The sequence below is a fragment of the Lissotriton vulgaris genome, chromosome 7 (assembly GCF_964263255.1).
Source record: "Lissotriton vulgaris chromosome 7, aLisVul1.2, whole genome shotgun sequence".
In the NCBI taxonomy this organism is placed as follows: domain Eukaryota; kingdom Metazoa; phylum Chordata; class Amphibia; order Caudata; family Salamandridae; genus Lissotriton; species Lissotriton vulgaris.
Genome location: NC_141695.1, coordinates 135,272,298 through 135,297,883, shown reverse-complemented (window position 1 = coordinate 135,297,883; position 25,586 = coordinate 135,272,298). Strand labels below are relative to the sequence as shown.

The 25,586-nt window shown below is 45.9% G+C and overlaps 1 protein-coding gene across 3 annotated transcripts in view; it reads left to right on the top strand.

Moving 5' to 3' along the window:
- The window catches only part of LOC147701007 (phospholipase A2 inhibitor and Ly6/PLAUR domain-containing protein-like), a 256,617-nt gene that overhangs the window by 114,352 nt on the left and 116,679 nt on the right, over positions 1-25,586 (top strand). Inside the window, exon 1 of one of the 3 annotated variants that reach the window (XM_086929831.1) lies at positions 16,124-16,260. The exons of the other annotated variants lie outside the window; for them this stretch is intronic. Within the exon in view, the coding sequence (XP_086785957.1) occupies positions 16,209-16,260 (52 nt within the window). The 5' untranslated portion in view covers positions 16,124-16,208. Of the gene's footprint in view, positions 1-16,123; positions 16,261-25,586 lie in introns of those variants that run through there. 3 annotated transcript variants of the gene reach the window in all.

The window sequence follows — 25,586 nt, the reverse complement described above, 5'->3', positions numbered from 1 at the left end:
GATCCCTAGTTTGCCGAAGCTTGTCCTCCTTCATGTGATGGAAGGGATCGGGGGCAATATCTATAAGCGACATTTCATGCTCCTAGGTTTTATGTTAGCAAAGAGGGATATAGCTGGAGCCTGGGAGGCGGTGGTTGCCCCTTCGTCTTCGACTTGGAAAAATGGTCTGGACTTCTGTATGGGCCTCGAAGTCCCCATCTTTGGAGCTAGAGGGTGCCCCCAGAAACATTATAGGATCTGGAGGCGCTGAGCGGATTGTCGGGGTCTAGAGCTGGAGCTGCCGCAGAGAGGCTATGGCCGAGACCCAGAGTAACTTGTTGGCCTCTCCTGTACCTTACGCTCTTTCCGTGTATTGCTCACTCTTGTGTAGATCAATGGCAGTTTGGGTCAGTGATATCTTGTTCTGGAATAAGAAGACGGTGCGCTGGGGGGTGAGGAGGGAGGGGGGATGTTGATTGGTTTGCGGGGATACATTTTATTTGTATTGCCTTTCATATTCTTTTGTTTAAAAATTTGTAAAATCATCAAAGTCAATTTTTGTATCTTAAATGCGGCAGTGGACTCTGGGACTCGGAGATCTGCATTGTATGTGCTATTCTGACAAATAAAATCTGTTTTCCCCCAAAAAATTCTTTTAAAACACACATCATTTAAAAATGTTCATCTTCACGTCACAAAGACCCACATATGGAGGCTTCTCTTGCCACTACTATTCTGACTACTTTTTATTGCAATTACAATAATTTCCATTTGACCAGGGGTGGTTCCTGACTTAGGGCGTTGGGGGCATTGACCTACTCATATTTTCCCCCTCCTATTACATGTGAATATATACATAAACTTAATAATTGAAACTTTTAAAGAAGTTCAATTTTTTATTCTGCCTCCATCTGCAGCAGTCAGCCTTAAGCCAAGGGACATTTCTGTCAGTTGCTCTGAAGGGAGTGGATCTTCAATTTGATAGACACCAGTATACTGGTGGCAACAAGCATATGGGTCCTAGACCTGCAAGGTGCGCATGTTGGGTTGGACAGCTGCTTTTCTCCAGCCAGCCCGACAAGCGCACTAGAGAGCTCTCTCCACCTGCATTTAGGGGCGCAGGGTTAATCAAAGCTGCAACCCCCAGTCTCCTAATGGGTGTTGAGTTTACTTGCTCAAGCCAATCCTGGCATTACTTTCATGCTCTGTAACAGAAAGGGAACCGCATCTGGATTGGCTGAGACTCCTGACTCCAAGCCTTGTGTGATCATCATAATGAAGAATAGATGTCAGCCGGCACACATCCCCTTATGAAGTAGAGCTGAGGGCATATGCATGGGTCCAGCCCAAACTGTCAAACCAGGTCCTCCTTGAACTGTCCACAAGCAACCCAGGAGCAATTTCACCCTAGTTATGGGCTCACCAGCTGGGTACAGCTTGGTTCCAGTGACAAAGGAGCATGGTCCTCACTTCTGGTATTGCTCATGCCACTTAGGGCAGTACATGAAAAACACGGAAGGGAAGCCTGTTTGCAACAGGTCTAACCACTGTCTCTGTGTAACACTCAAACCCATTGTTTTTTTGCACATCATGCCACCTTAGTTTGGACCCAGCCATATATAAATCAGTCTTGACCACGTTTCTCATGGGAACATTCTAGCCAAGCCAGGTCCTCCCTGAACCTTAACACAAATCAGCTATAGAGAACCTAGCTTGGCAGTTGCAGCTGGACTGTTCTCATGAGGAATAGGATCATAACTGCTTTTCATATGGCGAAGTCTAAACTGAGGTGGCAGGGTGAGCAACAGACTGAGGAGTTGAAGTGCTACTCCTAGCTGTTTCCAGTGGTTAGATGTATTGCACACAGTCTTCTATCACCTTTTGTGTGTTTCAATTTTAGGACACCATATCATTTCTCCAACCTGTCCCGACCCTCATGAACAGCATTTTAGAACAATGCAATATGACAGAACCCTACCTTCACTGGTCAGAGCTCTTTTTTCGACCCAGAGGTGTAGCTATGATAATGGGCAAACCCTCTCTTGCGGTCATTCCAAACTAGTTCTGGGGCAGCTGCCCAGCCCTCAACACTGGGTTTGGAGCAAAGGTGGCTAGAGGTGCAAAGGAAGAAGGCAGGTCTGGTATCAGGGGAATCTTTATTGAAATGTAACTAGCCCAGGAGCACAGCCACCAGGTCATTCAATTCAATTCAAAAAGTGCTTTATTCGAGTATTACTCATAAAAGCAAGACAAACATACATACAATTAAAAAAGCAATTAAATTTACATGATCAATGAAACAAGCACATACGTATTTTGACAATTTAAAAACAATGACACATCATATGTACAGGTGCAAAAATCATTATCGTCGACAAATAGAGACCAGAGGGGAATGATCATAATAACAACGTAAATATCCCCAGTAGATCATACGTTAAAAAAGAATTCATTACATTAAAAAAAATCAATATTAAGCCGATGACAGATTACATAAGCAGAGAATAGACGAGTGTCTAGCAGTCTCTGGTCAATTAAAAAAATTTACAGAGAATAAACGTTAGTTTAGCAGTCTCTTGCTATTTACTTAAAGTTACAGAGAATAGACAAATGTCTAGCAGTCTCTGAGCGACTTGGTGGCAGTATTTAGCTTGCCAGCAGTCTCATTCTTAAAACCCACGCCCATCCCAGGTACTTTGCGATTGCAATATTGATCCATTCTTCGGTGGTAGATTTTACTATACGCAGTGCCACCATACTACTTTTTGTACCTAAGTTCCTACACATAGGAGCCAACCAGGCTTGCCTTGGGGCAGCATATACTGGGCAACAAAACAGAAAATGACCTAGGGTTTCTTTTCCTACCCCACAGGCTGGACATAGTACTGCCCCCCCCTGTTTTCCATTTAGCTGTTAAGTTACAGAGTGGGAGCGAACCTACCCTCATTTGAAATAACAATTTCCTATCCAAGGGGTTCATTATGTAGTCCCAGTACTTTTCATAGATGGGGAACATTTTAGTTTCTAAGTAGCCAGTGGTCATAGTCCCACTGTTGGTGTTAAGTAAGCTACTATTAGCTACATGTTCCCAAAATATGTCTTTTAACACAGTCTTAGAGGGAAATAAAGCCCCAGCAGGATCTGCCCATAGGGCATGAAGTCCTAGATTGAACAGTACAGTCTTTAATGTTTTAAGCCACCTGATTTTATTGTAACGATCAGCTTTAATGATATCAGAGAACCCCTCCGGATAATGAGAGAGTTCTGGTGTGGTCCAAAGTCTGCGCCAGAATAATATCGGGCGCAGTTTGGCCTTTTCCGTAAGCTCTCTTCCACCTAACTCGTAACGCAGGGGCAATAGTGGGCTGCTCTGCGGAGTACCCGTCAATGACCTCAAGAATTTATTTTCAGATAGCTGGAGTTCATGGAGGTTTTCATACCCCCATAGCTCCGCACCATACAAGGCAGACCCAATTGCTTTTGCCTCGTATATTGTCAGTGGTGGTTTAATTGGTTTAGTCATTGACTTCCTATGCTCCTTAATTATAGCCCCAGATAGCTGCTTGTGCCTTAATGTAGCGATGTTAAGGTGTTGCTGCCACTTATTGTCATTGGAGATCAAGATCCCCAGATAGGTGAAGGATTTTACAACTTCGAGTATGCGGCCACTCATGGTAATATTCGATTTAAAATTTCTATGTGGGTTAAAAGCCATGAGTTTTGTCTTGGTCGCATTCACCTCAAGTCCGTGGTCAGTACAGAACCCATCAAATATTGCCAATGCTTTTTGTAAGCCACTGGGGGTTTTTGATAAAATTAATGTGTCATCGGCAAACATTAAAATGGGGGACCTTCTCCCCAGCGAGAGAAGGGGCGTCCACAGCCTGAGATTGCATGCGGGAAACAACACCATTAATAAAGAGGGTAAACAGAGTAGGGGCCATTGAACAACCCTGCCGAACCCCGCGCTCAACAGGAAATTCGGCAGTGTTGTTCCCGTATCCTCCCCATCTTATTTTGGCATAGTTGCCCTCATGCAGTCGCATAATTAAAATCAACAGATCCCCAGGGACCCCTAGTGTCTCAAGCACTTCCCACAGTTTCGCCCTCGGTACCAGGTCGAAGGCAGCCCGCAAATCAACAAATGCTGCATACAGGCTGCCTCCCCCTAGCACCACGGTCTTCCACTGTATTAGTTGGAAACGGAAGACTTGATCCACAGTGCTGGTTGCCCTGCAAAATCCGGCCTGAAAGGGGGATAAAATGTTGTGTTCATCAACCCAGTCCAGCAACCTGTTGACAACTACTCGGCCCACTATTTTCTGGATGGTGTCTATTAAACTAATGGGGCGATAGTTACCAGGCTGTGCCCGATCTCCTTTTTTGTATATAGGGATGATTTCAGCGCCCCTCCAAGTCATTGGGATATCTGCCCCCCCGGCAATCAAATTTATCAACAAAAAAATGTATCTGCACCATCTATCAGTGTCATTCAGGAAAACATCTGCCGGCACCCCGTCAATACCAGGAGCCCGCCCACTACGAACAGTTTTTAAGGCAGCAATTATTTCATTCTTAGTGAAGATGTCATCCCCAGTAGGTAAACCATGCGTGTACCTTCTATCCACTGCCTGATCTCTAGAAGCATACTGCTCACTAAAGAACTTTACCCAAGCATCCTGGGGGACATTATTAGTGCTTGCTTCTTCTATCCTATCGTGTCCCCATTTCACTATATGCCAAAATAACCTGGAGTCCTTACGGTCGCTAGCATTTTTCAGGTTGTTCCAGTGTGCCTCATCCCAATCTTTTTTCGCTCTTATTATACATTGTTTGTAATGCTTCCTGGCAGATCTAATTGCCTCTAAATTCTTGTTCTTAATAGCATCACCCAAGGAGATTCTTGCCAGCCTACATTCGTGATTGTACCAACGTGCTGGTCTGTGGGCATGCATCTTTTTATTTGCCGGTTTCAGGAAATGGCCTCTAATTTCATCAAAGAGAGCTTCAAGGACCTTAGTGGCATTATTTATACTAGAAAGAAGCCCAGTTTCACCCTCAAGGGCCATGATAGCCTTGTCAGTTGCCATGTTTATTTTTTCCATAACCAGCTCATCAGTTTTAACACTAGTCCATCTCAGCCTACGTAAATCGTTTGTAGGTACAATCAACGGGGGTAAGGGATCGATAGCAGCACTGGGGGCAAACACATCAGACAGCCACCATTTATGGAGGACGCAAAGAGGATTATGGTCACTCTCAAGCCTTTCCTTAACCTCCATATCAATAATGGATGACCACAAGGCCATACAACATATAACATAATCAATACGACTCTTGGATCTTCCATTATCAAAGGTCATGGCTGATACTCTGTCTGACTTGGTACGACCATTCAGAGCCCTTAGCCCATATTCAAGGCACATAGCATTCAGGCTTAAAATATCCTCGGTCCAGCGAGTTATTGGGGTTAAATCAAGTGCAGGGATTTCCCACAGATTATCTTCTTCCGCACCTAAAAAAGCCTCACCAGTATCAAGGGGTTCAAAAGTACGGTGTAGGTCTCCTGCCAGTACGATGTTATTCCCAGAAGAGTGAGTGTCTAGGTAACTGTACAGTGACGCTAAGACCGTAGATTTGCCAGCATTTCCCCCTCTAACATATAAGTTATAGATGTCAATGGGAGTAGAGGAGTCCCTCTCTAGTCTAATGAGCTGGATGTCTTTATGATTTAGCTCTATATTTTTTACTAGGATCTTCAGGGACTGACGGACCCATATAGTGAGACCTCCCATTGGTCTCCCCTTGGGACCTTTGGTGGCCGGTACATAATAATTCAGATACCCCAATGCATAAACAGGATCACAGGCCCAAGTTTCTTGGAAAATGCAGACGTCATACTTACTGACGAATTCAAACCACCCTCCACAGTCCATTTTGGAACATAGCCCAGCTATATTCCAAGATAGTAGGTTCCCAGAGGCATGCTCCCCACATAAATCAGAACTAAAAACAGGCCTGTTCGTATTTACATCCACATTAACATTACCTTCTACTATTAGATTTGTTAATCCTACTAAAACATCTGGAGTACATAACTCGTTTGAAGAGCCACTGGCTCGATTATGCCCCCCTGTTGCACACAAGGATGAGGATATTTGCAGCTGAGGCATACAATTAGTTATTTGTCAATCACAAGCATCTAGATTGGAAAGAGCAGAAAATCTGTTTTCTAAACCTAGTCCCCACTCAACGGAACCAAAATTCTTGCTAGCCCTTTTGGTTACAACGTTCCATTTTGTTCTTAAGGTGCTTGGATTGGGGCCTCTGCCTTTTCGAGGATAAAAGAAGTCAAGGGTCAGTGGTACAATAGAAGTGGAGCGTCTCTGTGGCGGAAAAATATTAGGCAATATGTTTGGTAATGCATCAGGGTGTGAGAGATTAAGCACAACGCAATCGCCCTTGAACTTTTTTTCTCTGTTCCCAATCCACTCCACTCTTCTTGCATTTACCAGTTCCTCGGCCAGTTGCTGTTTCCCCCACGAAGATATGGCCATGTTGTTGGTTAGCCAAGATAAAGATTTGTTTACAAGCGATGCTGTTGATTCAGCTTCACCGGAAGCCAGAGGGGGTACATTTGCTAAAACAAGAACTAATGGCGAGGCTTCCACCACCAGCTCAAATGACCCTTTTGAGGTATTAGGTTCAGCAATAGAATTGGCGGGGGTGCAACACCAGAGCTAATTTCCGGTAGGTTCATCAGAGGAGCCACTGGGGGGTTTGGAATAACAGTGGGTGGCAATTTATTTGCTAAAATGTCATTAACCAGAGGTTGTTCATTGGACGTAATGACTTCAGGGAGTTTCCCTACTTCACCCAGCGTTTTACCAAGGAGACCTTCCAGTTTAGTCCCTTCAGCGGATAGCTTATCAATTTTGCTTATCAGAGGTTTGACTATACCTTTGATTTTTATGTCCATCAGACTGCAAAATTTCTGAAGTAGAATATTAGAGAAGGTTGCATATGTTTCCCCCGAGGGATCGTCCTCCTCCACACAAGAGGTTTTCCTTGGTGGTGTTGCAATTTTGTTTTTAGCTGACCTTAACCCCGGTCGTTTTTGTATAGCTTTTCTTTTAACCCCTGTAATCCTTGGTGCTGGAATTGGAACAATGGGGGGGTAATAAGCTCACAGATCATAGGACTCAGAGGCACTACGTCAATGTCGTTGTTATCTTCGGTGCTGGCCACTATGCCACTAGGTTGAATGGTGACAGTATCCTGTGAGGGAGCTTGTGCTACTCCAGAGAGGCTAGTGTTTATCAGGTTAAAAGGGTCCTCTGTTTCTATATCTACTAGTGGGGATTGTGTGGATGAATCCAAACCCAGAGAGGACCTTCTATCACTGTTGATTTTCGCCACTACCTGGACTAAATAGTTCTCCATAGTGTTAGTTGCAGGCGTTGACTTTTTACCAGGCAAACCAGGCATGTGTGCAGATGGCTAGGTAACAGAACGTAATGTTGGAATATAAAGAAGCGAATTACCTGACCGACGATAAGTTTGCAGCTCAATGAACGTCTGTAGGTCTGTAGATGTTTGGGCAGAGGTCCTGGCCCAACCCAACCTTGTCTGACCTCGGACGGCCTCAGACGGCCCGCCCTTTGCCCGGGCTTCGCCCCGGGCGTCCCGCTCGCGTCCCGCGTAGCTGGCCCTTCGGCGCTTTTGTGCGCCTCCCCTGGCGCCCTCGCGGTGTCACAGCGCGCGCCGCCGCGTAGGCTGCCGGGAATCGTAGTCCCGGAGCGGCGGCGCGACCAGAGTGCAAAGAAAGTGACTCTCGGCGGTGGCGGCGTGGGCTGACTGTCCTGGCGTGAGGCAGGTAAGTGCTGCGTGCTCCGGCGTGAGGCAGGTAAGTTTAGTGTTCTCCCAAGGCTCCGCCGGCCCTTCGGCTCTTTTGTGCGCCTCCCCTGGCGCCCTCGCGGTGTCACAGCGCGCGCCGCCGCGTAGGCTGCCGGGAATCGTAGTCCCGGAGCGGCGGCGCGACCAGAGTGCAAAGAAAGTGACTCTCGGCGGTGGCGGCGTGGGCTGACTGTCCTGGCGTGAGACAGGTAAGTGCTGCGTGCTCCGGCGTGAGGCAGGTAAGTTTAGTGTTCTCCCCAGGTCATTCTGTTATGGGAAGGCCAGCACCTGCCCACACCCAAGCCCTTCATCCATTGTCTGGGACAATACACATCTCACCACAGGGGAGCCATCCAGCAGCCTGGTGACAATTGAAGGATGCAAGCTTTAGGCACACAAATGGTAACTTTTTAATTTTAGCAATTGCTTCATAGTTAGACAAAAATGTGCACACACCATCAAAGGGCATTTTGAATAGCTATTTAAATGAGTCTTTGAAATGTTTATCTAGCTGCCAGCAATCTGAATTTAGCCTTTACTAAACGTAATGTAACCCAATCATTACCTATTGAAGCAGTCAGCCTTGCTACAGAAAAAATCGTTTTGGGGGATAATTCACTGTAAGGACGTGTTCAACATTAACTTCCAAATGTCCTACTTCGAAATATCATGTACACTGTCTTAAGGGCCTTTTTAGGGATAGCTTCTTGATTTTTAAAAGAAGGTTTAGGCCAGTCAAAAACGTTTCCTTTGAGAGGTTGAAATGGAAGTTGAATAGTGGAAGCTGAAAACTCTGATTACCTGTGCACAGCTACCATGATGTGCATGCCTGCTCATCATTGGCAAAACACAATGCTTGTTGATGCGAAAAACAAGACAGCCTTGAGAGGTAATTATTTGTGGTGGCCGGAACACGTGGAGGTTCACTCCATGGAATTCTGCAGAGGTTCCTACAAACTCAGTGAGATTTCTCAAGCTTAGCACCCGGAGCTTGCCCCACATTGTACACCAGAGGATACTGCTTCTTTCTGCAGCTCGAGTGGATTTGCTACTCCAGCGTCAGTTTTCTCAAACCAGGAGGCAGTTTTCTCAATGCAAGAGTAATGATCTGCCACGACCATTCGCGCTGAGAAATCTCGCCGAGAGGCGCCCTTCCCATTAATTGTTTCGCTCGACAACTTATTGTAGGGGAACTGCACATGAAAAAAACCTCCCCCAAGCAGTGGTTGGCTTGAGTTTTTCCGCATTCCATCCTCAAAATAGAGCTCCGAGTCGGTAAAAGGCTGGCAGAACAGAGTTTACCGCCCACCTATAGTAATAATCCACATGTCTTTCTTTGTTCAGTGTTTGTGTGGTCAGGTGCACCGCCTGCTCACACCAAATTGCTTAGTCATCAGGCACTGATATCTGAAAGGTCTTGTAATGTCGGATTTTTCATAAGAGACTTCAAATAGTGGCCTACATTTTGGGTGGTTGCAGGCGAGCTGTTTCTACCCATGTTTTACTGGTCAATTCTAGTTCTATTTTTTAGCTTTTCCTCACTATTATTTGAAAAAATCTGGTCACTATGTAGACCATGTTTACGTATTTGTTGGCTTATGTGGTCGAACACCTCTTCTCGCACGATCAGATGGTTTAACGATTCCAGCGCATATCGAGGTGCACTTAATATGGCACTACTTCACATGCAAATAATGTGCATCCTCATATTCCATGCAATTTCTAAAATAATTTTCCCACTATATTCCTTAAATCGTGCATGAAAAATGTACCTTGACTGTACAGTTTTGGTTGTTCCCTCTAATTTCTTTCCTGAGAATGACCCTCTCCTGACCTTTTGTTCTCTGCATACCATCTCTTTCTGAGTATAGTCCATCCTTAGTCACATGACTGTTTCTCTTAAATTCTATCATTATATAACTAATAATTGCCCACAACTAATTTCATAGATCGCAGTCTCTCTTATGAAACTACATCCCTGCAATCTAACAATACCAAATCTTCTCCAGTTTATCTATTTATCCCACCATCCATTTGCATGAGCTCACAAAAGCTCTAAGTTCAGCCAGTTCAACTCAATCACCTCCTCCTGCTTCCACACTCTCAAACCCCTCAGGAACATTTTCAGGAGGCTTCCACTCAACACCCTTCAAGGAACCACCTAAGCCCTCCCTTATCACCAGCAAGCTGGACTGAGATGTACATTGGAATCTCCAAACAACTACTCACCAAGAGACTCCAGGTCATCCAGAAAGTACCGGTCAGGTACATGCTCAACCTCCAAGCCACACCCACAAATCCTTGCACCTCAAAGATGTTCATTTTCTCACTATTCACAAACAAGCCCTTTTAAAACTACTAACATGCAAGCATACAAAGCACTGCACCACCAGGGAACTTCCTATTTAAAGAACAGCCACATCACCATACATCTCTAGTCTGCCTGCCTACTGCTCGCCCATTTTTCCGGAATCTTAAGGGCCAGAGCCGCCAGCCATGCTTTCTCATACCTGGCTCCTAAAGCCTGCAGCACCCGCTCCTTGCACATTAAAGTCAAGAGTAAGCATGGGCGGTTTTCGTGGATTCACAATCCGCGAATTTGTGGATTTGTGTATTCGCCGATCCGCAAAATCCGTGAATTCGCAGATTCGCGGATTTTGCGGATTTTTTAAATGGGGGGGTCTTCTGTGCGAGTTCAAGTGCCTCTTGTGTGTATAAATGGTCAGAGACCGATCAGAGCAGCAGATGAAGAGAAAGAAGCTCCTGGTCACAGGAACAGCACGAGGATTGCGCTCGTGAAAGTCAAGGATACAACGGCCTCTATCCAGCATCACAGCTGATTTTCGACGGTAGATTTGGGAAGAAGGCACACCTGCCCAGCCTCGACAACGCTCACAATGATGAATGAGTCACTGAAATAGAGCTTCAACTAGTTCCAGCGGCCATGTGTGTGTTACTATGCAATCGCACCGATGTGCGCAGGGGTCCCTTGAGTGAGCTGTCCATCATCCTGTAACTATTTTAGGATGGCGCTGGCAAGCTGCCAGCGCCATCCTAAAATAGTTACTAAATTAGCTTCATCAGGAAGCACTAATAGATAAAATAAAGCAGGCGCCATCCTAAAATAGTTACAACTTCAAGCTTGAAGGCTTGAACTTTTTGCCCCCTAGATCTGCCGCTCGCGGATTTGCGGATTTTCAAAAAATCTGTGAAATCCGCGAGCGGAACGGATTTTGCGCTCACACCTAGTCAAGAGCTCAGTGCCTGAATTAAAACAAAAACACAGAAAAACAGGCTCTTTAAAGAGGCCCCATAGTACAGCACCCCATTCTCCAGAAGGAAGGCTACCCTCACAGGTGACACGTGAACACTACAAATACACCTAGCATACCATAACATAGCCCCCAATAACTCTTGTTAATTTAGCCTACCAATTACATTGGGAAGTTGAAACTAGTTCCAATAATCACCAATAATCAATAACCATTACATTGACCACTATCTTTGTTTTCCGGAGTAGCGTGCGACTCTCCATAAAGCACTTCAATGCATTGTCAAGGTCAATTACAATTTCTCTCTAAAGATCTCGTCCTCTGTCTACCTCTGTCTCTTACAATGTCTCACTACCTAGTGTGATCTTAAGGATTTATGGGGTCCCAGGCAAAATATATGTAACCAGTTTTGTGGGACCCCTTTAAAGTTTACAATAATTTAGTATTGTTTGACATCAAGCGGGATTGAAATATCAGGACAAAGATCATAAATCTCAAAGTTGTTCCACACTTAGGCACTGAAAATATATTTTGCCCAGGCCCCCCAAAATCCATCAGATAACACTGCCAACTCATCTCTCCAAACATAAACACACAACGTGGAGCAAGAACGAAGCTAACCTTGAGGTCAGATTTATAAAGCCTTACAAGGCCACTTTGGTGGCCCTGTGTGGTTCCATAAATCTGGAGTAAGGCAACGCAGAGCAAATCGTGACATTGCCTCACGCTGACCTAAGATGGCATTCTTTGGGCATTGCATGGGTGGTCGTTTTTGACGCATTCCCAAAATGTTCAAGAACTTGAAACCAGGGAAGGCGCCAAAAAAATATGCCTTCCCAGGGGAGGTGTAACAAGGAGTAATATTTCTATTTCTCCTCATTACTGCCACTTTCTAAGCATACTGAATTCTGCAGCACACGTAGAAAGAGGAATGTGCCTCCCAGGATTGTTTTTGTGCAGGAATTTCTCCCTTCATGCAGAAAAACTATCTGGTATGAAACACAGGCACCCTTGCACGATGGTGCAAGTGTGCCTGTGCTGCCCTAAGCAGCACATTGTGCGTCAGTGCATGAGAAAGGACAGAAAAGTGTTTTATTCCATTAAATACAGTGCATTCCTGCCCTTTCCCTTTGACATAGTGCAGCACAGCAAGGTGACTTGCTGCGCTGTGCCGTTTCCTAGTAAATATACCCCTAGGTGCCTGTGAATGTTTGCGCTGAAGCACACTGAACACACTAACCTGTGAGTGGTGCACTAGTTCCGTAGGAGGATGCAGACCCATCCTGCCTTCACCCACTATAATCTTCCATTTAGAGTGGGTACATGTCTCAAGTTCTGGTACTGCCTTCCTGTTTCATCACAAGAATAGCAACACATCAAGTAACCTCCTTGTTTCTCAACCACAGTGATAGAGCGCGCAGGTCACCCAACTAGAATTTGTACCAATACTCACCTGGGCCCATATTTCCAAATCGTATACCTTAACATTTATTTTAGGTAACTCACGCTCTACTACCAGTATATTGTAATTTTATCTCTAATTCCTATATCAGCAACTTACCAATCCTTTTACTAGATACCTGAACACGATGGGAGTTAAATTAAAGGAAAGGCACTCAAAAAATACCATAACATTTGTATTTATATAATAACCACAGACTCAGGGTAGGTTCAAATTCTTTATCTAATCATCATCATCAAAAGTCATAGACCACAGGTTAAAGGCAATGAAACTATCAATAACCAAGATCAGAAACAGCGTATAGCTATGTATAAGATAGATTATGCCAATCATTTAGCAAACTTGAAATAAAGGGAAAGGAGAAACAAGGAACATACTAATTTTAGAAAACAGACTTTCGCAACTTGATTAAATAAAGGTAAAGAAAGGGAATACACTAAACCCAAAGACTTTCATAATTCATTGGAAGTTTGAAAAAGAGAACACAACTTATGCAATTAGACTATTCAGATTTTAGCTAAATAACTATAGGGGAGATAAGATTTGGAGCATACTATACATTCAGCTTATCTCCTTAAAGGAAAGGGTAAGAAAAGGAACATATACTAATATAGAAACATTTAGCATTGACTAAAGGTGGGTTGGAAAGTGGAACACAACTAATAAACAATAATGCATGCAAAGTCTAATTTAAAAGGGACGGGGAAAAATAGGAACATATGCAATCAAAGCTTTGCAAATTTCAGGGAGGGTAAAGAAAAGGACGTGATTTTGAAAGACAATTACGCACACAGATTTATATTTACCTAGAATAGTGTGAAGACCAACCCTTGCCACGGGTCAGTTGGAAAAGACAGGAGGAACCCCAAAGACTTCGGTGCCAGTAGGCAAGCATGTGCAGCTCATGGACAATCAGGACAGGATAACCCTAGAATTTGGATCAGGACAGGACCATTGAAGGTTAAGACCAGCACCCACAGTTTCGGTTGTAACGCCTGCGCTACTACCTCTCTGCAAGGAATCTGCCAAAACCCCGATTGGGTTATAACTTTTATCAGCAAAGTGCTTCAACAGCACTTTCACTTCCCAAAAACCCCGATTGGGTTCTCGAACCTCCCAACAGAGTGCTCTGCAGCTCTCTGCTTTCAGTCACCTATTGAGTGCGTTGGGTCAATGACAGGTCAGCTATTCAGACAAGTCGGACAAATTCTCTAGCTAAACCTACGCTAGTTATACTGTTTTTCAGGTCAGTGTAACACCCCCCAATGTTGCAAGTGTAAAGATCCCTAATTTTGATTGGAAAAAGGAGGAGGACAGGTCATCGCACCACCTAAATTTTAGACTTTCTCCGTCTCTTTATTCAAATTCTGTCCACACCCCTTAAATTTCAGGTTCTCATGACATCTCCAGTCCTTTATACAGTGGATGTTCTATTAACGAATACAAGGTATTTGTCCAGGGTTCATGAGGGCAGCTTCCCAGGAGCATCTTCTAGTCAGTCAGCTCCTTGGCAATAGTCCTAAGGTCACTGTTCCGGAGACTTGTGATTCTCGCACAGTCGCAGTTTCAACAAGATGGAGTACAGCATTATACCACAGGCCAAGTTTCACAGTGTAACATGAAATGAAAGAAAAACAGTTTTAGAGTGCAGAATAAATGATTATACAGTATACCATGAATTTCTACACTATACCCATTACTTTATAATGTACTATAGCATTAGGATTAAGCAGAACGAACAGCTTAGCAAAAGCAGCAATGTAAGCCTCTCACATGTGAGAACACATAGCAGCCATTTTAGCACTAGTGCGCAGATGCTAAAGGGTTCCCTCCAAAGCTGCGAGTACGTCATGTCACGTGGGTATGACAGACGCATGCGCAGTAGAAATTCCTGTGAAGCAGCAGCCATATTAGATGCAAGCGTATTAGGATTAGAAAACACATAAGCAAGCTTCTCTCGGATTCCCCATCTAAGTGTAAGATATACGATATTAGTGAGACAAACAGGTTGGGTATTTCGTTATTTGTTATTTGAGGTTCATGAGTACGAGCAAGTCGCTTCGTATGCGAATCCTTGCTCCATCAACAGGACATGTGAGTAAGCCTGTGATTGAACACATGAGCACGGTACCTGGCTGTGTTCTTTGTGAATCCACCTTAACACACTGCAAAGCTGAGGAACAGGTTGTTGATGGGCTGCAAGATGCTACAGCGACGGAAAGACTGGGGCATCCAGTACAGGGTGTCACAGCAGACTAAAACAGTGCAGCTGTCCCTGTAGGACTGCTGCTGAACCATTGTTCAGGGACTATGCCTGACACCCGATTTAAGACAGGAAACCCTAATTCAAGGGCCCACTTATGAGCTGGTTTGCATCACTCTTGCACCACGCAACATGGTGCAAGAGCAACACAAACCTTAAATCAAATTTACAAAACCATGCAATTAAATGGCTATTTAAACTCGTGGGGCCTCATTTATGGGAATTTGGCATCGAGCAGCGCAACAAGTCACCTTGCTGCGCTGCCCTACGTCACTGTGAAAGGGCAGGAATGCACTGCATTTATCCAATACAGTGCATTCCTTCCTTTCCCCTGCGAAGGCAAAGGCGCAGTTTCAGCAGCCTAAAGCCAGCACAGGCACCTTTGCACCATGGTGCAAGGGTGCCAGTGCTGTGGGCAGGATTTTTTTTTGTGCAAGAGGGGGCACCGTTCTACATAAAAACAATCCTGGGAGGCTTTTTCCTCTTTCTCTGTGTGACACAAAGTTATTTCTCTTCATTGCGCCTCCCCTATAGAGGCATAAGGTTTTAGCCCATCCAAAGGTTTATATGGTTTTCTAAATCTGGGGAAGTGTAAAAATCCATGGGTGTTGTGCAAAAAACCAACCCCAATGGCCATGGAACTCCTCCCTAGTGCAGAGTAAGGCAACACAGTAATTTGCACTGCCTTGCCTTACTTCATATCTATGAGGCCATTCATTGCCACTCAAAATTGCTTTATGTGACCTCATAGATATGGTTTTGTACTTTTTGCCGCTGGAGCGTCACAGAAAGTGATGATTCGGCGGAGCAAGGGGCTCATAAATATGCCCCTAGGACATATACAATCATCCAGATTGTATTTGCATTTGGAACGGACATCTCCCACACCATTAACATAAACAAGCGAAATATCACAGTTTTACCCATCCCTGATCCCCTGGCGCGTTACCAATGCAGGCCCAGCCTCACTGGCCTTCCAGGACCCCTGAAGCCTGCCTGCCTCTTAGCTGAGGGGATGGTGATTTCTAAATACTTCCTGATTGCAGCTGCAATAACAGAGGTTGGCAGCCTGTTATAACCTGCTGCTCCTCTAAATAAACAAAACTGACAAATCTAGTTACACCCAAAACCCTGCATGCCATTTCTAAGAGTGAACCACTCCCAAATACTAAGAACTGAATGCTTTGATTAAAGGTTCTAGATACTAAATATTGATGCAAGCCCCTCCTCCTTTGCACCTCACACTATATACTTCCACCCCATGGACCCTCGCCATACTCTAATCGTCAGATGATCAAAGCCCAGACGCACGCAGCTCCACTTGTTCTCCTGTAAGATGAGGGTCACTCTAGCTGTCACCTGTATCCTATCTACACTGCTGGCTGAAGGTGAGGAGTCTTCTCCCTATCATGTGCACCCTGTCTGCTCTTTTGTGCGATTCCTTAAATGCAATGCATCAATTAAAAAAAAAATGTGAATTTTGAAATAGGAAGTGCAAATTAACATGAGTTGGACCCTCATGTAAATTTGCGAAATTGTTTAAAAAACCACAAAAATGCATTTTGAAAAGTGTCATGTTACAGACACACATGTCCTTAGGACATGTGTGTGTGAAACATGCACTTTAAAATACATTTCAGGGGTGCAGGGGGGGTCCTTTGGACCCCACTCGGCACCCTTGCAGTGCATCAACAAATTGCGATTTCCTAAAAAAAGAAATGCAAAACGGAATTGATTCCTATGGGCCCTATGGCCCATAGGAATCAATGTAATGCCATTCCTTAATTGCGATTCGCAATTAAGAAATCGCAAATTCCGAAATTTAAGAGATCCTAAAAAATGTTAGGATTTCTTGATGCATAAGATTTTGCAATTCCTAAATAGCGATTCCTTAATTTTCGCTATTTAGGAAACGCAAAATCCTAGATTGATGCATGTGGCTATCTGTGCTTCATCCATCTGTGGTAGCACTAATTGCGAAATAACACAGCACTTAGGCCCACATGCATCAATCTCGGCTTTTGCGATTTCTAAATTGCGATAAAAAGCGATTCGCAATTTAGAAATCGCAAAAGCCTATGCATGATTATTTTTTAAATATTTATGCAATTCGGTAGAAATCGCTATTTCTACCGAATCGCATAAAAAATTCGATTTTGAAATTGCGAATTCGCAATTCCCATTCATTCCTATGGGCCAAAAGGCCCATAGGAATGAATAGGAATTGCGAATTCGCAATTTCAAAATCGCAAATCCTGATTGCATTTCAAGGGTGGTGAGGGGGGTTCAAATGAACCCCCCCTGCACCCCTGAAATGTATTTTTCGCATCATGTTGCACACACACATGTCCTAAGGACATGTGTGCCCGTAACATGAATGCTTTTAAAATGCATTTTCTGTGTTAATTTCACTTTTTGCAAATTTACCGAGTAGTTCAACTACTCGGTAAATTTATCCCTCTAATTGCGAATTCGCAATTTCAAAAGTATTCATGCATTGCTTTTAAGAAATCGCAAATTTGCGATTTCTTAAAAGCAATCGCATTTTTGGAAATCGCAAAAATGTTGCGATTTCTAAAAATGCTTGATGCATTTCAAAAAGCATTTTTGGAATCGCAAACGGCCGATTTTAAGGAATCGCACCGCTTGCGACTCCAAAAATGCTTGATGCATGTGGGCCATTATTACAGCTTTTCTTGCTATACAAATTTCTAGCAGCAACACATGTCAGCATATTAAAACTGAATACTTTCTCAGGCATGCCTATATGATATGACCTATTTAATTGTTAACTTCCAAATGTGATCATTACTAACCCAGATAATGAATAAATGACAAATAAGGAAACAAGAAACAGCAACGATGCATAGTGATTAGAAAATGCCATTTGAACTATCTTGAACATTTAGTTTTACTGGACTATGGAGAGGTAACAATGTTTAAAGTCTGAAATATAGTGGCTCATTTTGAAACCAATTGTATTGGATAAAATGAATATTTGTCAACTTGGACACAAGTGCTCTCTTATAGTTATAATTTTTTTGCAGTTTTTATAAAGCACGACTCAGTTTTAGAGCCCTTTACATGAGCATCAGTTACATTAGACAATGTCACATTTATTATTTTTCTTAGGTACAAGTAGATTAAATGTTTCTGCCCAGAATCCCAGAATCTCAGAATGATGAGCCAGATCCGAGACTCAAACCTAGTTCCCACACTCCAAAGTAAGCAGCTCTGAATATGGCAACCCATCAGAGAGCAAGTCAGAACACTGCGGTCTGAACCACGCGTGTTCCGACTACGCAAGCTCTGCCACGCTTGCCTGAACCACGCACATGCTTCAACAATGCTAATGCGTGGTTAAGGCAGTGCGCGCTCTAGCTGCTGGAGGACGGAAGCAGGAAGACGCTGCAGTAGGGTAAGAGGTGCTGTTTTTTTTAAGGGTTGGAAGGGGGTCTGGTTAGGTTTTAGGGTAGTGGAAAGGGTTGGGGTACTTTAAGGGACAGCGCATGGGTGGGTAAGTGTAGGGTTTCAGGCCTTTGGGTAGTGGGAGGGGAATGGGTATTTGGGTCGTTTTTAGGGGTGGAAGGGGATCGGGGTACGTTTTAGGGCAGTGGAAGGGGTTGGAGTAGTTTAAGGGACAGCACAGGTGGTCAAGAGGGTCAGGGTAGAGTAAGTTAGAGTGCAGGGTTTTGGGCCGTAGTGCAGTGGGAGGGGAATGGGTAGTTGAGTCAGTTTTTAGGGCAGGTTCGGGTAGGTTTTAGGGCCGTAGAAGGGGTTGGTGTAGTTTAAAGGACAGCGATTGGGTGGGTCAGTGTAGGGTTTCAGGCCTTTGGGCAATGGGAGGGGAAAGGGTAGCTGGGGTCGTTTTTAGGGATGGAAGGGGACTGGGTAGGTTTTAGGGCAGTGAAAGGTGTTGGGGTAGTTTAAGGGACAGCACAGGTGGGCAAGTGGATCGGGTAGAGTAGGTTATAGTGCAGGGTGTTTGGCCTTAGTGCAGTGTGAGTGGAATGGTTAGTTGGGTCAGTTTTTAGGGCGGGTCAGGTAGGTTTTAGGGCAGTGGGAGGGGTTGGTGTCGTTTAAAGGACAGCACGGGTAGTGTAGGATTTTAGGCCTTAAATCAGTAGGAGGGGAATGGATAGTTGGGGTAGCTTTTAAAGATGGGAGGGGGTTGGGGTACGTTTTAGGGCAGTGGAAGGGGTTGGGGTAGTTTAAGGGGCAGCACAGGGCGGTCGGGGTAGTGTAAATTAGAGTGCAGAGTTTCAGGCCTTAGGGCAGTGGGAGGAGAATGGGTAGTTGGGTTAGTTTTTAGGGCAGGGGTCTGGTAGGCTTTAGGGCAGTTCAAGGGGTTGGGGTTGGTGGTGGCTGGGGGTGGGGGTAGTGTAGGGTTTTAGGCCTTAGGGCAGTGGAGAGGAATGGGTAGTTGGGGTAGGTTTTAGTGCATGGGTGGATGTGGGTTTTAGGGCAGTGTAAGAGATTGGAGTAAATACCCCTTTACCACTCAAACATATACCATAACATTTTGTGGTAAAGGCATGAGTGGTAAAGGAATGCGTGGTTAAGACGCATTCGAAAGGCATTCCTGCTTCTATCATACAACCACCATGTCATCTTAATATGCTCTGTGCTTCAATGATGCTTGTCTACAGAAGAACATGAAGCTTCATAAAAGGCTGCGTACCTCATTATAAGGTCCAATTATGCGAGAGGGCAGTTGTATGCTGCCAGCATAGATCTCACAAGTACATATCTTTCTGCATACTAGCTACCAGGAATGAAGCCCAGGCAGAAGAGAACAAAAAACCACAGTCAATTACTGTGCACTTTAAAATAAAGTGGCAAGTAATTGGTCATATTGCCTGATCCACCCACCCCCGCTCTATCCGAATCCACTGTGTGAGAACTTAGGCTCCTTTGTATTGAGCGTCAATCGTTAGGCAGCTCCTGTGAAGTATATTATGTTATATAGCATAAGAGCTGTGCCAGGATTGTATAGGCAAGTCATCAAGCTCCCCATTGAAAACAATGAGAGCTGCTATTGCTGCCCCAGCCCATGGCCTCAACATGCAGTACGTTTTGAGTGAGAAGCCTGAAGTACGCATGTTCGGAGACCGGCCAGTCTGTCATGCGAACTTTAACTTCACAGCCCTTCACAATGGCATTTAGAAATCAAACAATTGCAACCCAGCTCTGCCGCGATATGAAGCCTACCAAACATGTATTTTATATATATGCTCTGGTGGGTCAACGCCCTTCTCTCCCTATGCTCACATAAAAAGATGTGGTTTTGGCTTGCTATTTGTGTGAATCAGTATCATGGAATAAGTGAACAATAAGGTTGAAGTATACATTGGTTTTAGCAGTGATAAGGAACAATTGTCTCATAGAATGACTGAGAAGCTTAAAACCCCAACTTCAAACAATTAAAACTCTTTAAATTAAATGGTTAGCAGAAATTTAATTTGTTTAGCTTCCGCACCATAGGTACTTACATTTTAATATATCATTCTACCCTCAAACCTCCCCTTAATACCACAGTTGTGTTCTGCCTCCTGTTCCCTTGCTTGTATTTGTTTAGTCTATTTTTGCAAGTTTGGATGTCGAAAGTCAGTTAGGCTTCTTTTGGTATGACATTCGTTTGGTTTTGGGCTTCCTTTTAAGGGGGATTTTGCTTGTTTGGGCTGGAAGCCAATGTTGCTAGATTGGGCTATTTCCCACACAAATGGGCAATACTTTTCCCATTTTTGTGGGGAAATAACTCTACTGGTTGTAATGCAGTACTAAGTGTTGGGCATTGGGACCGGCGCGGTGGAGGGGACGGGACGAGGGCGGGATAAGGGAAGAGGAGGAGCCACGCCCGGGGACAGGCAGTTGTAACAAGGAGGCGAGTGAGACCAGACGGATAATAAAGAGAAGTGAAACTCACTCCTGAGTCTGTGTCCTCTGTGGCCCTCAGGACACTACAACTGGCGACGAGGGTGGGATGTATGTGCACACTGTGAGCATTGACTGGAGCTGCCCCGTTTGATGTCCGGCGGTTCTGGGACCTGCTGTGTGATTGTGTGGAGCGCCGGTGGCGCATTTACCTTTCGCGGTCCGGGTGCCTACCCCGGCCGCGTCTGCCTTGCTTAAGAGTGCGGGGATTCTGAGAGCCCCCCCCCCTCGACTTTGGAGTGCATGGAGGACCCGCGCCTTACTGCACGTCGACGCGATCTAGGAGCCCACCCCAGTCGCGTGTTACCTGTTTGCCCCCTCACTTGCACACTAATAGTTGGAAGCACCGCTGCTTGGGCGGGGCCGGTTCCCGGGGTGTGATTTTGGTGGGCGCCATCTAAGGTCAGGCATTGGAGTTTTGGCGGGCGCCATTACGAGCGTTCTAGCGCTCGGCCAGCCTCGCGGGACGCCTACTTAAAGTCGCTCCCCCGCGCAGTAGGGGTGCCTTCGCGTAACCTGAGTCGTGCCAGAGTCCTGCCCATCTGTGCCCGTCCGCGTTAAGGACGCGCTGGGCAGGGCAGGACCTCTACTTCTATCTTTCGGCACATTGGTGGTTGCGATGATCAGCTACTCGAGAGACGATCTATTGTCCATCAGACAGCAAGTCCTCAGGTGTGATGTGGCAACGGTTAGTCCCCTGTGTGGCCCCTACCAGTGTGTTTGCGGTAGGTGGTCGCTCTGTACCCCTGCTCTTTCCCGTTCTATGGGCAAGGCATTAGTACCTAGGAGTAAATTCCCCTTGCGTAAGCTTAGCATTTAGAACCTGAATGTTAGGTCGCTGGTGAAACATTACCAAGCAATCCACGACCTTATCAAGGATGAGTCACCCGATATTTTTTGTATCACTGAGACCTGGTTGCAGGAGGCTGACGCGGCTATTCTCAAGTTGGCTTTCTCCTCTGAGTACTCGGTGTACATGCTTAATCGTTCCACAAGAGTTGGGGGAATAGCGCTTGCTGTCAGGTCCTGCTACCTCTGCAATTGGAGAGGTTTAACAATTGCTGGCTGTGAAAGCGCTTCTTTTAAGATTTCAATCAGCCCCCACTTCTCTTTCTCTGGCATGCTGATCTATCGTCCTCCGGGTAGTGACGTGGCGTTCAGGGAGGCACTTCCAGACGCTATTAGTTCACTGGCTGTAGGATGCGCTAATTTTTCCACCCTGGGGGATCTGAATCTCCACTTTGATAATTTGACCACCCCTGCTGTCAGTAGTACTCTGGCTGACTTGGAGGCCTTTCAACTGTCTCAATTGGTCACTCATCCCACTCATGTGGGAGGACATACTCTGGACCCTTTTTTCACGAATCTTGCAGAGGCCAGGGTTATAACTTCCACCCCCCTGGCCTGGACTGATCATTTTTTAGTGACGATTCAGTGCCCATTGTATGAGCACCCCCTAAACCTATGGCCAGAGTCGTCCCTAGACGACACTGGAATAAACTCAGATTAGAGGACTTTTACCGCATTTTGTCTGAGGACCCACTGGGCCCGTTAGACAATGTGGAAACTGGCTATAACCTCTTCTGCGAGTGGGTCACTCGGGCTCTTGATTCCCTCATTCCGGTGACTCTGAGCAAATGTGGCTCAAGGGACCCTAGCCCTTGGTACGACGGATCCTTACGCGCGCTAAAAAGCACGTGCAGACGCGCAGCAAGAGAATGGCGGAAAACATACGATGCCAGTAAAAAAGCCTCGTATCTTGCCACTATCAAATCTTATCACCGCGCTGTCTGTAGAGCTCGCGCAGCGTTCTATTCTCTTGAATTCCGTAATAGCTCGAATCCCTCTAAATCCATTTTCAAGGCTCTTAAACATCTGATGGCAAAAAAGGCCTCTATTAGCGAAACTTGCTCCACCACACATTGTGAGGCCCTGGCGGCCTTCTTTCCTGAGAAGGTCCAAGCCATTTATTGAGCCTTTCCTACTGCTATGCCATATGCTGGAGTTTCTCTTAGTCCCCAAGAGCACGATGTTTTGCATACTCTCCCCGGTCTGTTGCCTCAGAGTTTTAATAAACTGGCTCAGCAAATCAAGTCTCGTTCCCCGGCTGATCCGCTAAGACCGGCTTTGTTCAGGGACCCGTCATCTTTCGGTCTTTTACCAGTGTGTTCTCTGATCAATCTTTCGCTTGCTTCAGGTACGGACTCCGCCAAGTGGAAGCAGGCGGTGGTCACGCCCATCCTGAAGAAGCCTTCTCTAGATCCCCTCAAACCCGACAACTACCGTCCGATATCGCTTCTCCCGTGGCCTGCGAAAGTAGCGGAGGCCCATGTGAATATGGCCCTTTCAGACCATCTCTCGCGGGCCAATATCTTGGACCCTACGCCGAACGGTTTCCGCGCTGGCCACAGCACGGAGACAGCCCTACTCTCCATGGTGGAACACCTGCGCACTGTGCTAGATTCGGGTCAACCGGCGGTGCTTGTTTTATTAGATCTTAGCGCCGCCTTTGACACCGTTTCGCACAAGATCCTTCTTCAGCGCCTGGAGGAAGTTGGCATCATAGGGCCTGCCCTTCAGTGGTTCCGCTCTTTTCTTTCCGATCGATCTTTTTGCGTGGCTATTCTGCCCTACCAGTCCGAATTCCACCCTCTGGGCCTTGGGGTCCCCCAGGGATCCTCACTGAGCCCCACGTTGTTCAACCTATACGTGAGGCCGTTGGCTGATGTCGTCAAGCAGTGGGGCATGACTATGGTCTCATACGCTGACGACACTCAGTTGGCGGTCACGCTCAGCGGGGATTCTCGCCTGGATGCCCCAAGGTTCCAGAATGGACTTCAGGCGGTTGCCAGCTGGATGAATTCTAACTGTCTCCAGCTGAACGCAAAAAAACCAGAGATCATGATCATCGGCAAGCAGGCGGAACTCTGGGGCGACATGTGGTGGCCTCCTGAACTTGGGACCACCCCGACTCCAGTAACGGAGATAAAAAATCTTGGGGTGTGGTTAGTTCCTGCCCTTAGCTTCGTATGTCACACCAAGAGAACTGCTGCATGCTGTTTTGGCATTCTGCGAGGTCTAAGACCAGTCTTGAAATTTTTTGACGCCTCGACCAGGCAGCTAGTGGTGCAGGCGACGGTGGTTTCTCGGCTTGACTACGCCAGCTCCCTCCTGGTAGGGGTTAACCAGGCTGAAATCATCCGTCTGCAGCGTGTTCAGAACGCGGCAGCCAGAGCAGTGGTGGGTCTGCCCAGGTTCTGTTCCGTCCCCAACACCTTGCGTTTCTTCATTGGTTGCCGGTTAAGCAGAGGATTCAATTTAAAGTGCTTTGCCTGTCTTACAAAATCCTCAAGGGCTACTCTCCCCAGATTCTTACTAACCTCCTGTCTCCGTACGTTCCTGCCCGTTCCTTAAGATCTTTGGGCCATGAACTTGCAGTGGTTCCCCGGTTCAAGCTTAGCCGAGTTGGAGGCCGCTCATTTCGAGTGCGGGCTGCGGTCCTGTGGAACTCCCTTCCTCTAAAGATCCGTGCACTGGATGATCTTCTCTCACTTTGTAGGGCCATTAAGACCTTTCTATTTCCTTAGCTTGTTGGCTTGTTTTTAGTCTGCTGCTCTCTTAGTTGTGTTGTGTTGTTTACCTTGTCAAGCGCCAGGACGCCCCTTTGCTGGAGCAGCTGCGCGCGATATAAGTTCCCATAACATAAAAAAACATAACATAACTGAGACCACGTTACCTGCGGGTGAGTGCTCCGTCTATATTCCAGGCGGCTGGGGAGGTCCCGGTGCTTGAAGAGCTTCTGCACTTGTGAGAAGGGCCAAGTCTCGCGAGGCGCGAGAGTTCGCGGCGGCCATCTTAAAGTCAGGCGCCTGCACCAACCCTCCTTGAGGAAGTAGCAGCGGCCATTTTGGACTCAGGCGAAGTGCCTGAAATCCATCAAACCGTGGCAAATTCAATTGGAAAAGTATCCAAAGGCGATTTGGAGTGTGTACCTTGTGCATTGGATCAATCAAACCTTGGCAAATCGGATTTATATACGTGCAAAGGTGATTTGGAGTGTATTTCGTCCAGAACACCAGGGTGGTTGCCAACTAATTCATTCATGTCTCGAACACATGCATATGACACTGAGAAGTGTGAGCACATCGAGTGCCATTTGGGAGTAATTCTTTGCTCGGTCCAGCGCCTGTTGCTCCGGCTTGTTGCAGTGTGGCGGCTAGTTGTGGGCTGTCGTCTCGGTCAGTGGTCATACTTGGAAGTCTGCTTCACCACCATCTCTAATACACCACCACCAACCCAAGCGGGCCTGGCGCAAGTCAATGCTGGTCACATGGGTGTGCTTGGAGTATCGTTCCTGCGTCCATCGGAACCTTTGGTCCTCAAAACAGGAGGAGGTATGGGAAGGAGTGGCTTGAAGACTTTGAAGACTTCATGAAGGGTTCGCACGTGACTGAAGCAGGATAACAGCTGATAGCGTTACGTAATTTGATAGGAAAAGACGTTGGCCAAATCAGAAAGGAAATACCTGCAGCAGATGTGTCATCCTACGGTGATGTGTGTAAAGCACTGAATCGGAAATTTCTGCACAAAAGGAACATTGATTATGAGAGATACACGTTTAACCTGGCGGCTCAAGAAAAAGAAGAGCCCATGTGCGTTTTCATCACACGCCTTAGACGGTTGGCTCGTTACTGCGAGTTTGACTCTTTCTCGACAGACGATGCTCTTCGTATGAGAGTTATTGAAGGCTGTCAGTCCGAATAACTACGGTCGAAGCTGT